General features: G+C 53.7%; 1 protein-coding gene across 3 annotated transcripts in view; it reads right to left on the reverse strand.

The window, feature by feature from the left end:
• Nucleotides 1-14075, reverse strand: part of NDRG1 (N-myc downstream regulated 1) — a 56387-nt gene that overhangs the window by 24407 nt on the left and 17905 nt on the right. For all 3 annotated transcript variants that reach the window (XM_072774570.1, XM_072774572.1, XM_072774571.1), the window contains 2 exons: nucleotides 3688-3793; nucleotides 708-828 (listed from right to left, as the gene is read on the reverse strand). In XM_072774570.1, coding sequence (XP_072630671.1) covers nucleotides 708-828; nucleotides 3688-3793 — 227 coding nt within the window. The remainder of the gene's footprint in view (nucleotides 1-707; nucleotides 829-3687; nucleotides 3794-14075) is intronic.

Consider the following 14075-nt stretch of genomic DNA (forward strand, 5'->3'; position numbering starts at 1 on the left):
AGTGGTGATGGGCGTCTGGGTGGCTGAGTCAGTTGACCATTTGAGTCTTGATCTCAGCTCAGGTCATGATCTCAGGGTCATGGGATTGAGCCCCAGTTTGGGCTCTGTGCTGGGCAGGGAGTCTGCTTGGACTATCTCTCCCTCTCCCTCTGCTTCTCCTACACTCCAGATTCTCTCTCACTCTCTCTCTGCCTCTCTCTCTGTCTCAAATAAATAAATAAACCTTAAAAAAAAAAAAAAAAACTAAGCCTGGACCACAGGAAGTACTCCATCAATATTATTTCCTGTTGTTCCCTCTCTTTTTCCTCCAACCTTTCTAGAACTCTCTCCTAACGATTTTTCTTGTCAAAGTCCTCTCCCACTCAGTCCCATGCAGAGGTGTGCATAGGAGCACCCACACCTATGAAAGAACTAGCTCCCTGGGTGGCAGGGAATCAGGACGTGGTGTTTAGCAGGGACGGGGTTCTGGTTTAAGATGGTGAGTAAGTCCTGGAGATGGACGGCGGGGACGGCTGCACACCAGCGTGAATGCACTTAATGCTACTCTACTCCACTAATGGTTAAGATGGTAAACCTTAGGTTATGTATATCTTACTACAATAAAACAAACAAAAACTCAGTGTGATGCCTGCCTTCGCACCCCCCACCCCCAGTCCACCTGCGTGGCTTTCTTGTCCCCCTCCTGGGGACAAGGCTCCGGGTCTTACCCCACAGGGAAGGAGGCAGCGCCGTCCTGCTGGCCAGGGGCATCCACATGGCAGACGGCGAAGTGCTGTGTGATCTCCTGCATGTCCTCGGAGTTGAAGAGGGGGTTGTAGCAGGTTTTGTCTGGAGAACAGGCAGGGGAGAGAGAGAAGAGGCACAAGTAGGGCAAGAATACATCTGGGTGCTCGGCAGCACGTGATGCCTTTTTGTTGATGTCACTCCCAGGAACATTCGAGAAAGCGCGCCCACCTTCTTGCCCCATCCCACTCCCCTCTGGTGATAAAAGGCAGTGGGCACGGAGGTGGAAATGGCCAGTCAACTCTGCTGTGCGTGCTGGCGGCTGAAGCTCACACCTGGAGCCGGCACTGGGAGGAGACGCCCATCCCGGCTCCTGCATCTTCTCCATCCATCGTGGATGCAATGGCCCCGGCATGAGTGAGCTTGCCACACTCATGCCCTCTCTCTGTCTGGGTCCCCTGAACCCCCACATTGGAAGTAATGGTCAGGGCACACGATTCTCAACCAAGGAGGAGCACAGGAGATAATGCATGGACCCTCTCACTTCTTATGTGGCCTTGGATGAGTATCCCAGATGCTCAGGGTCTGGGGCAGAGATGGCAGTTGGTCACCAAAGCATCCCCCCTTTCCTTCCTGGCTGCACAGCGGGACTACATTTCCCAGACTCCCTTGCAGTGCAAGGCAGCTATGTGACCGGGTTCTGGCCAACAGCACCTGAGGCTCACAGGTTGTTGTTAACACCTGCCACCCACTCTTCTAGGTTTCTCTCTCTGCTGTCAAAAGCCGGATGTCGAAGGCGCTGAGGGCCCCGGGGATGGAGGAGCCACAGCTGGCAGGAGCCTGGGTCTTGGAATCACCGTGTGCAATATTTCCTACAGGACGCCCAGACGTGTTACATGAGGGTGAGAGAAATGTAGACTGTGTGCGGCCACGGTGGTCTTGGGATCTTTTGTTTCTGGACCTGGCTTTCTAGAAGAGTGAGCCTCTGCAACGGGGGTGTGTAACACCACCACACGCATTTCCCTTCCTCACCAGAGTCTGGTAAAATAAGGTAACGGGGGTTCCTGGGGTGGCTCAGCAGTTTGGCACCGTTGTTTTTGTTTTTTTTGTTTGTTTGTTTGTTTTTTACAGGCTCAATATATTTTTTACACTTTGCTTGAAAGAAAATTTCATATTTTACAGTCTTTTAGGAGGCATTATATACACTGCACTTTATGAAATCTGAAGGTATTAAAGTGAAATCTGAAGGTATTAAAATGAATTTTTTCCAACATTTTGGTAACAAAACAGACGTTTCTCCAAATACTTGTGCTATCTATCTACATGATCTGTTTGATCTGATAACCACTAATCACAAAAACTGACTCAATGGAATAATTAGAAAAATTATCTAACACCATGCATGGATTTGAATCATTTTTAATATCCTATCCTAGAAACATTCTACAAATCTTAAGAATTAAAAAATTAAGTCTCTGTTCTGATTTTTAAAAGATATCTTTTTATGACAATATCCATAACATTGACAGGTACATGTTAAGGCTAGTATCATCTCCTTTTGTGAAATTTTTTGACTTTTTTTTTTTTTTTTTTTAAGAAAGATAGTAAAAGTCAGACTCCTTTATCCTTTAGGACTTTGAACTGTACCTACAGAAAATGAGAGTGCAGTGAACATAATGTTCAGTCCTACAGTCAGGATGCAGTTGCTCTTTCCCATTCCACAAGATACTGCACCTTTCCATCAAGTGTCACCCGATAAGCCAATACTCGGTATTTTTCACCACATGCTATTCTACCTGCAGCACCAAAATAACTGGTAATGGGTTTGGCCCAGGGCGTGATCCTGGAGTCCCGGGATCGAGTCCCGCATCGGGCTCCCTGCATGGAGCCTGCTTCTCCCTCTGCCTGTGTCTCTGCCTCTCTCTCTCATTCTGTGTCTCTCTTGGATAAATAAAATCTTTAAAAAAAAAAAATAAGGTAACAGACTTTCAAGTAGCTAGCATGGGGAGCTGGTACCTGCTGGACACAAGGGGAGCACACAGGCGAGGAAGAGGAACAAAAGAGAAGGGAAGATAAAGGAGAAAATGGTTTCCAGTGACTGACATCCCTGCCTCAAGGCACTCATGAGCTGGAGGAAAAACACGCAAGGCAGCAGGCTGCCAATCACAAATCAAGCCATTGTCCAGCTTGCAGAGGTGACTGGACACAAGGGCAGTCACAGTCGCCACGGGAAGACCCCCTTCTGTCGTCTGTGATTTTACCATCAGCAGATCTTACTCCTTCACCATCTGTGCAAAATGGGGAACCCACGTAGGGTGACGCTCCCGGGAATCTCGAGACCACAGGGTAAACCTTCATGGCAGTGCTGTTCGCAAGGGCCACACAGCAAGAACCATCCACACGTTCATCAACTGAAGAACGGATGAGCAGACCGGGGCCGATGCGCTCAATGGAATACCAGTCAGCCACCAAGAAGGGAGGACGCAGTAGAGCCTACTCGTGAACTCTGAAGCCGTGATGAAAGGAGCCAGTCACAAAAGACCACAGATGGTAGGATTCCATTTATAAAAAAACATCGGGGATACGCATGTCCTTAGAGATGGGAAAGTGGACTAGAGGCTGCCGGGGGCTGAGCTGGGGGTAAGGGAGATGGGGGTACAGAGTGAGGAAGCTGTTCTCACATGGATGGTGCTGATGGCTGTACAACTCAGTGAAAATAATAAAAACAACTGTACAGACGAATCAAAAGATGTCACTGTCACACACAGACAGTGGCGCTCCCAGCACAGCCAGCACAGCCAGCACAAACACAGCTCTGTGCCCTGCCTAGTGCATTCCAGTCTGGGGCAAGTGCTCTTCCCACAACAGCTCCAGGAAGTGCCAGCGGAAGAGAAACAGCTGGACTCGCCCCCACCAGCCCTTCCTCGCCGTCCTCTCCCACCCCCACCCCCTGCGGAAACTTACGGTTCATGCCAATGTCGTGGTAGGTGAGGATGACGGGCCGGTTGCCCTTGGGGGTCCCACACAGCGTGACGTGGATGGAGCCATGCACAGTCTCGATGTCCTGCTCCTGAGGACAGACAGGAGACAGAGGGGCCTGTGATGGGAGCGGCCACGACTACTGACTGCAGGTGCACAGTGCGTTTCCAGCTGTGTTTTAAGGAGGCTCCAAGTCTGTTCCTCACTTGGTCAGGAGAGCCCTGGCCTTTGGGCAGCAGATCTCTCCGGCCAGAGAAACCACTCCAAAGACCAGGGAGGGAAGGGGAAGCCAGTTGGGAGGCAGAGGACAGAGTCCTGGGCTCAGACTGTGCCACCCACTGCATTAACCTTGGGGAAGGCACCAGCCCCAGCCCCTCTCTGCACAGGACCTGGTTTTCCCCATCCGGGAAACTGAGGTGATCAAAGCCTTCACCTCTTGGACAACGCACCTCCACATCCTCGTCAGCGCACCCCTGAGCTGGTGGCCGGTGACACTGGCTCAGGGAAACCAATCCAGCTGCCCAGAGTCACACTCAGGACCCACCGAGAGAGCCAACTTTGGGTTCCCCACATGCTTCTCACTCCCTCACACTCCGAGAAGCTCCAAGAGTCAAACCACGTTCAGGCCGCAGGAGGCCACCTTAGGTTGGCACTTGACATTTATTTCCCAAGGACAGAACACTCCAGATTCCAATCTACACCTGCTCCCAAACGCCAGCCTAAATGTGAACCCTATTGGTCACTCACGAATGGCAGGAGGAAGAAGGTCGATGTCTACCCCTCAGGGGCAAGAAGAAGAAACAGGCCGGAACCCCTAGTTAGGAGCCTTGTGGACCTGGGCAAGCTGTCCCTTCCCCCAACTTGCACAGTGGCAACAGACCTAGGACCCGTGGGCTCCAGGGATGCCAGGAGGCCCCTAGGACACAGCAGGAGGGACCGTGCCTGTAGCCCCTCCATCCCAGACCTGTGAAGGGTCACTCCTGAGGCAGTGTGATGCAGCCACATGCACACTGTCTACCAGGCAGGGGACCAAATCCCACCACAGCTCCTTCTCCACTGAAGTCAGTTCAACTTTAGCCAAAAACATTTATTAAGCACCTACAATATGCATATACAGAAAAGAGGAAGTAAGAACTCATAAGCTAGCAGTGGGGTGGTGGGGTGGGCCCCAAGAGCTTGCTGTAGACATGCTGTAGGGATTCTGGGAACAGCAAGAAGGAGGATTTAAGGGATGCCTGGGAGCCTCAGTGGTTGAGCATCTGCCTTCGGCTCTGAGCATGATCCTGGGGTCTTGGGATCGAGTCCTGCATCCGGCTCCCCGTAGGGAGCCTGCTTCTCCCTCTGCCTATGTCTCTGCCTCTCTCTGTGTGACTCATGAAAAAATAAATAAAATCTTTAAAAAAAGAAAAAAAAGGAAAGGAAAGGAAAGGAAAGGAAAGGAAAGGAAAGGAAAGGAAAGGAAAGGAAAAGAAAAGAAAGAAGAAAAGAGGATTTCACCCACTGGGCAGCAGGGGCAGGGGGAAAGGGGGACCAGGGTAGGCACCCCATCCTCTGAAGTCAATGGTCATCAATCTGAGAAACTTGGTTCACGAATAAAGAAATATACCCCAATTTTCAGCCTCTGCCTCCAGAACAAGGGAGCACAGTGTTTGCATGTTTATAGCAAGAAGTTACTCCCCTCCCCATCCCAAGCAGAGCGACGCAGGGGCTTCCAGCCCTCACTCTGAAGACCCCTGAAGCAAGCAGGTGGGATGCTGGCTACCGGAGGGGGAGTCCCAGGCTGCCATCACAGCTGCGGAATGGGGAGAACCATGGAACCAAACAAGGGCGTGTGCGTGCTTGCCAGGTGATGTGGATGCGCCCAAACAGGCCACAGCATGGAAGGGACCCCCACTCCCCATCAGCCCCAGGGTCCCCATCACAAGGGTCCTTCGAAGCCACATGCCTCATCACCTCAACAAAGGGCATCCCCCCCAACACGGAGCCCACCATCTCTTTTCCCCTCCGCACCCAGCACTCCGCGGCTGCCTGTACAAACACTGGAAAAATCCACAGACGATGAAGCAACGGCCTGGCCCCCCAGTGGGGGCCACGGTCATCTGCTGGGCCCAGCCTAGGCCTTGGAGCCAACTGGGAACAATAGCTCATTGAGAGGGCCACAGTCTCCATTGTCTCGCCTGCTGACCCACAAGGCGCCCTCTAAAAATAGGCCAGGCCAGGCAGCAGCCCCCCCAGCCTGGGGTCACCAAGCTCCAAATCCCAGCTCTGCCCTTCCCCAAGCCCTCGAGCCCTGGGTCACTATCTGGAAGACAGGAGAGGAGGCCACCTTGTGGTCCAAAACACAGCACCGGGAGGAAAGGGGATCCCGGGTACAGGGAAGCAGAGCGTTTCGACACAGTGCCCGGGCACCACTTCGGTGGCAGATTCTACGGGATGCCCAGCCCTGGCTGGCACCTAGGGTGTCCCTGGCAGCCCCCAGGGGCGGGGCATGTGTGACAGACGCTGACTCATCTTTGTGGAGGCCTTCACATTATATAACCACGGAACCAGGGCTACACACATCCACGAAGGAAGGGCCTGCTCCTGCGTCACTTACTTTCCTACCCCCAGGCCTCAGTGCTCACAGTAGGTCCTCCTGAGCTGTTGGATGAAGACCTCAGAATAAATTATCAGAGTCACACAACTTCTCTAGGGAGTCCACCAACTATTCTGGGTTCAGGCTCTACTCCTTCCCTTAATTGGTTATAAGATTCTTGGCCAGCCCCTCTCGGAAAATTCCAGGATGGGCGTGAAATTTCCCAGGAGTGGGGTCAAACCTCCCTGGATGGCATGAGCCCCACTGAGCTTTAGCCTCTGGAGGAACCAGGCAGGCGTGGTGCCCGAGGCCCGCTGCCTCACCCCTGGCCCGAACTTCAGCGCAGCCAGGAGCGGCATTAGCCGTGGCTCGCCTTACTAGGAAGGATAAGGCCTCCAGTCTGAGAAAGTGGAAGCGATGCAGCCAAGGTGATCAGGCACTTGTCTCCCGGGGCTGGGGGTGCTCAGGTGAGGGATTAAGGCGTGCTAAGTGCCCGCCAAGCGTCAGGCAGGGCGCCCGACCCCCGCGGCCCCAGGCAAGCCTCTCTACCCTCATCTCACAGATGAAGAAAATGCGGAGACCTCCCCAAGGTCACACAGCTTGTAGCAGTAGAAGCAGGATCAGAACCGGAGCTTCTGGGTCCTCACGCTGGTGCAGGGGCCCCCAGAAGGTGTGCGCTGACTTCTGTGCCCACCAGCCCACACAGGTAGGAGGAGGAGAAAAGGTAAGTGTGACCTTTCTTGTACGAGCCCCCTTCCTTTACCTCACAGATGCATGCACACACCCATACACACACACAAGTACAGGTGCATACGTGCATATGCATGCACACACATGTGCACACAGATGTGCCCATATACCCACACATATCTGCACGCACACACACACACCCCCAACCCCCCCAGCCCTGGTGCTCTCTCTCCACCAGCCAAAACCAAGACCATACCTGAGACTGGATGGAGGAAATCACTCACAATCACATGCCTTTGTCCTCTTTGGACCCACAAGAACATTCTGTCCTCCTGTCTCCATGGGGATGAATCACTATGCAGTATCCTGTAGGGACGGACCTACCTCCCATCCCCCACATGCTCCCAAAGAAAGCCAGTGCCCAGCGCACTTCATGTCCCCTTGCCTGACGGGGTTAGTCCCCTGTCCTGGGGCTTGCTAAGGGTCCTCTCTCTGGCTACGACGGTGTCCAGAAAGCCACGCACGATTCCTCCATCAGCCAGCTCTCCAACCTCAGCTCTTCCCCAGTTCAGAGCCGGACCTCAGAAGTCCCTGCACATGGGGGTCTGACCCAGGCAGAGGCATGCAACTGAGAAAAACCCAGGCTGTAGGAGTTCTCCTCTCCCCTCCTCTGGAAAAGGTAGACAGCCACTCTCTCAGGGTATAGAGGAGATGGCAATACTGTGCAATAAGCATCAAGTCAGCCCTCCGACCACACTTAGGCCCTGCCCGGAGCATTTACAAGTGTCCTCTCGTGGGATGCACACAACCCCACCGGGTAACAACCGTGCTCTTTTACAGAAGTGGAGACAGGCTAAGAGAGGGCAAGCAATCTACCCGAGGTCACCCAGCTGGAACGGAACCCAAGACAGCCCAAGTCCCAAGGCCCGAGTGTGCTCAGTGACATCTCTTTTAGTCTCTCTGTGTACCAGAAGAATAGAAACCTTTAACACAGAATGTGCACTGTGACTCTACATCAGCCCGCCCACTGATGTGTGACCGCAGATGGCTTTCCATCTCCCCAGCATCTGCAGGGACCCGCCATCCACGGACACCTGCTAGGCTACCCTGGAGTGTGGAATAGAGGAATAACACTGGCTCCTCCCATCCTTCCCCGGGCATGCACCTGTCTCCACACTGATGGCTGGACCAGGACCCCACCTGGAAGGGCCTCCGCATAGACATCACCGTCCCAGGCTGGCCCTCTGGCCTCACGCCGGTTCTTTTATCTGTAGCACCCAATGCAGGGCAAAGATGCTTGATCGCCACCTCCCACCTGCCAGCCAATTCCCAGAGGGAAAGGCCGGCTCTGCCCCAGACATGGTCTGGCCCCAAAAGGACACCGAGATTCACATAGTCCACACCACCTGTAAGCTGGTAAGGGGCGGAAACGGCCCCCATCCTATTCCTACTGTCTACGCGCTGGCTTGCGAGACGGCAGGTGGTGAAAGCAGCAGCTACCACTCAGCATTCCTTAAAGATTTCATTTTGGCTGCCAATCCTGGCTTCAGAGCTTTATAAACTCTGGCTGCCTATGTTGGTTGGCCCCTCAAACATTTGTTACGGCCTCCCTTAGGAAGAATTCCCAGCACTGCGCCTGATAAAATCCTCCCCTCCCCCATCTCCCTTGTAGCCAAAGGTGGTCCAGAGAGTCTTTTCTGGTTCATGAGATGTCAGCAGAACTTGCTGGAGTTTTGAGGAGAGGTGTTGTTGTTGTAAGGCTCAAAATTTGCCTTTTGATTTGTTTTCCTTTCACCCTTCCACCTGCTTCCTCCCTGGAATATGAATGAGGTGTTTGGAGGTGCAGGAGCCATCTCATGAGCATAAGGACAAAAAAACGATATGCTCAGGACGCTGGAAGGAGTCTGGGACTGGGTGACATTCATAGGTCTTCCAGGTCAGTAGAACAACAGACATTTCCTCATTTAGAGCAGCTATCTGATGAGAGATATTAACCCTAATGTTGCATTTATCATGTGTCGTTGGCCAAGTTATCAGACTAGACTGGGAATCCCTTCAGCTGTAAACCGAGGGCAGTAATAAGTCCATCTGCGCATGGAGCTGCTCCCAAGCCTAAATCCGCGGTATGCACCGGGAAGTGTTTTGCAAACTGTAGCATTTGGCTCCATGCTGGCTGTTAAGAATGCCTATCCCAAAGAGAATCCCTATGAAGCCGCCAGGGGGTCCCAATGGCTTAAGTCAACTGGCTGAATGATCCAGGGGAGCTCTGAGATCAGCTGCCGCACTCCTCCGTGATCCCCTCCTTTCCAGTGGGCCCCAGGGAGACACTGAATGATCTGGACTCTAAAGGATGACACAGTTAACCAGACACCAAGTCAGCTGGTGCACTGGGCTGCCCCTCCCCTCAGTCTAGCAAGCCTTGGTCAAGGCATGGCCAAGGACGGAGGGCGCTCTGTGGAACAAGAGGCAAAAAAACCCGATTTAGGGGCGGCCAGACGCAGCATTAAGTCCAGCCTTGTTGTGTTAAGAAAGGCAAATCGTGACAAGGGCTTGGGAGGAAATGGCAAGGGCTTGGGCCACCACCCTCTTTTTGTAAATAACACCCCCATCCCCGCATCCTCCTGATTCATCTCTAGTGCCCCCAGCGGTGGGGGGGGGGGGTTGGCGGCAAGGCCACCCATCTCCTTTCCATTAAGTAAGAGGCAGATAAGGAATAAGGGAGGCCAGGGAAGGGTGCGTGTGTGCAAGAAACAGTTGATTTGCATTTAGGGACAGTCATCTTGGGACATCTGGGTGGCTCAGTGGTTAAGCATCTGCCTTGGGCTCAGGGAGTGATCCCAGAGTCCCAGGATCAAGTCCTACATCAGGCTTCCTGCATGGAGCCTGCTTCTCCCTCTGCCTATGTCTCTGCCTCTCTCTCTGTGCCTCTCATGAATAAATAAATAAAATCTTTAAAAAAAAATAATAAGGACAGTCATCTGTTTACTGAACAAACACTATACGACAGCCATTTCACAGATGGGAAACGCCAGCATCCGTGCACACCAGCACACACCCCCACAGGTGGCCGGCCGAGTCAAGATCCAGGACAAGCCCTTGCCCCCCCCCCCCCCCCCGCCGTGTCCTGACTGCTGGCCAAACCCCAGGGCTGCAGAGGGCACACCAGGCCCCCCTCAAAGATAAGACCTCAAGGAGGCCCAGCTGAACCTGCGGCTGCTCCCATTCCGCTGGTTTCTTTAACGCTGTCATCACATCATGGAAGAGAAAAGCTCCAGAGTTAGGAAACCAGCTGCTGTGGGCAGACGGGCGTCAGCCTGGGAATACAGAGTGAAGCCGGAACCCACACCAAAGACCGCAATTCTCCGAGGAAGAAAGAATTAGGAGGAAAGTCTTTGTCGGAATCAGAGAAAAGAGGAGGAGGAGGGCCGGCCATCCATCCAACCGGCCATCCATCCATGGAGCAGAAGTGGGAGGCTTGTGTGCTGAGGCCTATGCTGTGTTTATCACGTTCACAACACCCTCGGGGATGGCGATACTCCCCCAGATTACAGATCAGAAGACTCAGCCCCTGGGAGGTCGGGCCACAGGCCAAGGACACACAGCTAGCAAAGACTGAGCTGATTGGAACCTGATTCAGTCCCCTGCACCCACCCTGTGACACCAGGAGATGGGGGTCTACACTCGGTGAGCCTGACAGCCTGGGCTGCGCAGACCGAAGGGGGGCTGAGGCCCACCACAGGGGCTGCTGCATGGGCGAGGTGCCCCCCACGCCCAGGAGGGCACTCCCAGGAAACCCAGAGGAGACACAGGAGGCAAGCGTCATTTCTCCGTGACCCAGATGAGCGCTCCTGCCATCTGTCACTCAGGGTTGGCTCTAAGCCCCAGAGGCCTTGCTGGGAGGTGGGGCCGGGGAAGCTCGAGGATGGGAAATGGTGGGTCAAGGACTTCTAAGCCTCTGAGTTCCGCCCACCTTCAGTCGGGGAGCATGAAAACAAGCAGCAATGTGTGGAAAGAAAGAAATTAGCAAAAGGTCACTGTTTCCATTTTCCCTAGAAGTTGATCTGCTTCCAAGGAAAGGGGAAATATCATCACCTCTGCCCACACCCTCACCCTCCCTCAGGATCAGACTGGGCTCCAGAGTGGGAGCCGGACCCCAGGAGACGCTGCCCACTGCCTCCTGTGCCCCAGTCCCCGCCGCCCCAGACCCGCACCCGCACCCAGAGACCCCGGGGGTGGGGGGTGAGAGGGTGACATTAGCTCACAGCCCAGCGAGCCCTGGTAAGTACACAGATGCAGATTCCCATGGAAACCGAATCAAATCAAATCATCTGAATCACTAAAGATCCAGGTGGAAGAGATGAGAAATAGCCAATCAAACAGGAGAGGCCATTTGGGGCCAGAGCAGGTGTCTCACCTCAGGGCAGGTGGAGTGAGGGGCAGTGCGCGACTCTGCAGACCCAACTCTTCCCACCGGTGACATGGACCTAAAGCTCCAGAATGTGGGGACTGGGTCAGGCTTGGTCACGTAGCTCATCACTGAGCCGTGCAGGGCAAATCCCTTAAACCTTCTCTGGGCCTTGTCTCCTCAACTACGAAACAAGGGTGGCACTAGCCCCTCTCCTAAAGGGCTGATGTGAGGATTGAGGGCATCATGCAGAAGAGGCCAGCGCAGTTTCCGGGGTAGTTAGTATTCAGGACGTTGGCGATTATGACCCTTGTGATTATCACATATCTCAGAGTCACATGGGCCAAAATTCAGGGGTATCTTTATAGTAGCCTTTGGGGAGTTTCTTAACATCTCCAGACTGGGACATCTGGGTGGCTCAGCGGTTGAGCACCTGGAGTCCTAGGATTGAGTCCCACATCGGGCTCCCTGCATGGAGCCTGCTTCTCCCTCTGCCTATGTCTCTGCCTCTCTCTCTCTCTCTCTTTCTCACATGAATAAATAAATAAATTTTTTTTTAAAATCTCCAGACTGGTTTCTCCTCTGCAAAAGGGAGTCACATTCCCACCCAGGCACGGAAGCCCTGCGATGATTAAGTGGGTGTGCAAATATGCATTTGCTACCTTCTCCCTAACCCTCCTCCCCTCTTGTGGCCTTCCAGGAAGCCTCCCCACCTGGAGCAGAAGAGGAAGGGTTAGATCACAAAGCACCTGCCAGTGCGGGATATTCTTGGATTCTAGGATTCTAGCCAAAGAAAGTAAGCTGGAACCCAAAATACTCCCCCCACCAATCCCAGTTGTGCAAACACAACTGCCTAGTTCCTGATGCCAGAACCTTCTCTGCAAAGCTATCAAACCACATCCTTCCTGCAGCCACGGCACCTCAGCCAAGCAAGCCCACCCAGCCCTGTGCTCGGAGGGTCCCAGAGGGTCTCCAGGAAAGGCATGTAAAGAAATGTCCCGAGAGCAAGTCACAGAACCTCCCATGCCTGGGTACCAAGTCACTGGCCCAAAAACATCACCCAGGCCAAAACAAACTGCCCGGCCTAAGGCAATGTGAGCCAGGAAGAGATAAAGCCACGATGCCATCCGCTCTGGCAGCTGAGCTGTCTCCTAAGGCAAGCAGCCCGGCGGCTTGGGCACCAGACCCTCCAGCAGCTTCTTACCGCTGAGCCCTGGGCTACGGTGAGTGTTTTGATTCAGAAAGGGGGAAAAAAAAATCTTGACTTCTTTGGGAAAAGAACAAAGCGTCTGCTTGAGTTACTCAAAACGCTGAAGCACCAAATATTTTTCAAGAAATAACACTGGCTGCTTTTGGACATACACAGTAAGGCTGCTGGGAGTCCTTAGATTTGACCCCCAAGGAACGACCCAGCTGGGGCCCCATTTCAATGAGCAGCAAGGAACCAACTAAATGGAGAGACGAAAGCAGTTTGCCACTGAGGCACATGGGCTCCTGAGCCCCGCCTCCGCTTACCCTCAACGGGCTAAACGTTGGCCCACCATGGTACTGTTCGGATTATTTGCCCAGGGAAATTGTTTTCCGATGGGAATTGCAAAGATATGCTGGCATCGTGTCTGGATTGGCTCTTCTAGGTTGTCACTGAGGTAATGCACTGTGGGTGAGACCCCTGGTTGGGGTCAGACCAGGTTGGATGCGGCCCCTTAGGAAAGCCACGGGAAAGCCTCAGTGTCCCAATCTGCCAAGTAGGGATGATGGTAAAAAGTCCCCGGAGGAATCAGCAAGTGCGCATGGTCCCTGGCCTGGACCCACAGAGGACAAGGTGCCGGCAGCAGGCAGGAGACACTTTGCCAGAGCCTCGTGTGAATCCTGAGGTCAGGGAGTGCTGGTACAGGGACGCCCTGCAGCCACCCTTGACCAAGGCTCTGTCATTCTCTGCCTCTGGCCCTGTGGTCAGTAACTCTTCAGGACACAGAGAGCATCACCCTGCAGCGCATCTTCTGAAGGAACATCCGACAGCAACCCACAGCCACGATTTTGGTGGAGACTGCTAGAAATCGGAGGGAAACCTTCATAAACATCATGAGTCAATCAGGCCTAGGAGCCAAGTCCAGATCATTATAGTTTCACACAAACAGATAGATTCTTGCAAACAACCTTGCCAGAGCATCACTCAGCACTCAGCGTCGGCTCAAATGTTGGGATTCGATGGTTAAGATCGAGCCTATTAGCTTTGAGAAGATCTCAGCTTCCTACGGAAGGCTCAGAATCCAAGTCAGAGGGGCCAGTGCCTGTGATGTTGCCTCTGCATGGGATGATAGGTCCCTAAGCTTCCCCTGGTCACATGACCGGCTCCATCTGTCCTTCGGGTCCCAGCTCAGCGTCATGTCACCTCCTCCGACAGCCATCCCGGACCCCTCAGCCTTAGACAGTGTCCCACAGTGGGAGCTGCTGTCCTCAGAGCCCCTCCAGTAGCTGGCACTGGCGTGCTGGCTTGATTCCTTTCCCCCCATTGCTAGGGCGTCAGAAGCAGTGGTTCCAAACAGGGGCTGTGGAAACACACTGGGTGAGTTCAAACCCCCTGCCGACACCTTTCCGGCCCTGAGACTTCAGGCAAGTTCCTCAGCTTCTCTGTGCTGCGGGCTCTCCGGCTGCAACACAGAGGAAGGGATGGCTGCGAGCACGCCCTGAGCAAAACACGCG

Source organism: Canis lupus, chromosome 14 (assembly GCF_048164855.1).
Source record: "Canis lupus baileyi chromosome 14, mCanLup2.hap1, whole genome shotgun sequence".
In the NCBI taxonomy this organism is placed as follows: domain Eukaryota; kingdom Metazoa; phylum Chordata; class Mammalia; order Carnivora; family Canidae; genus Canis; species Canis lupus.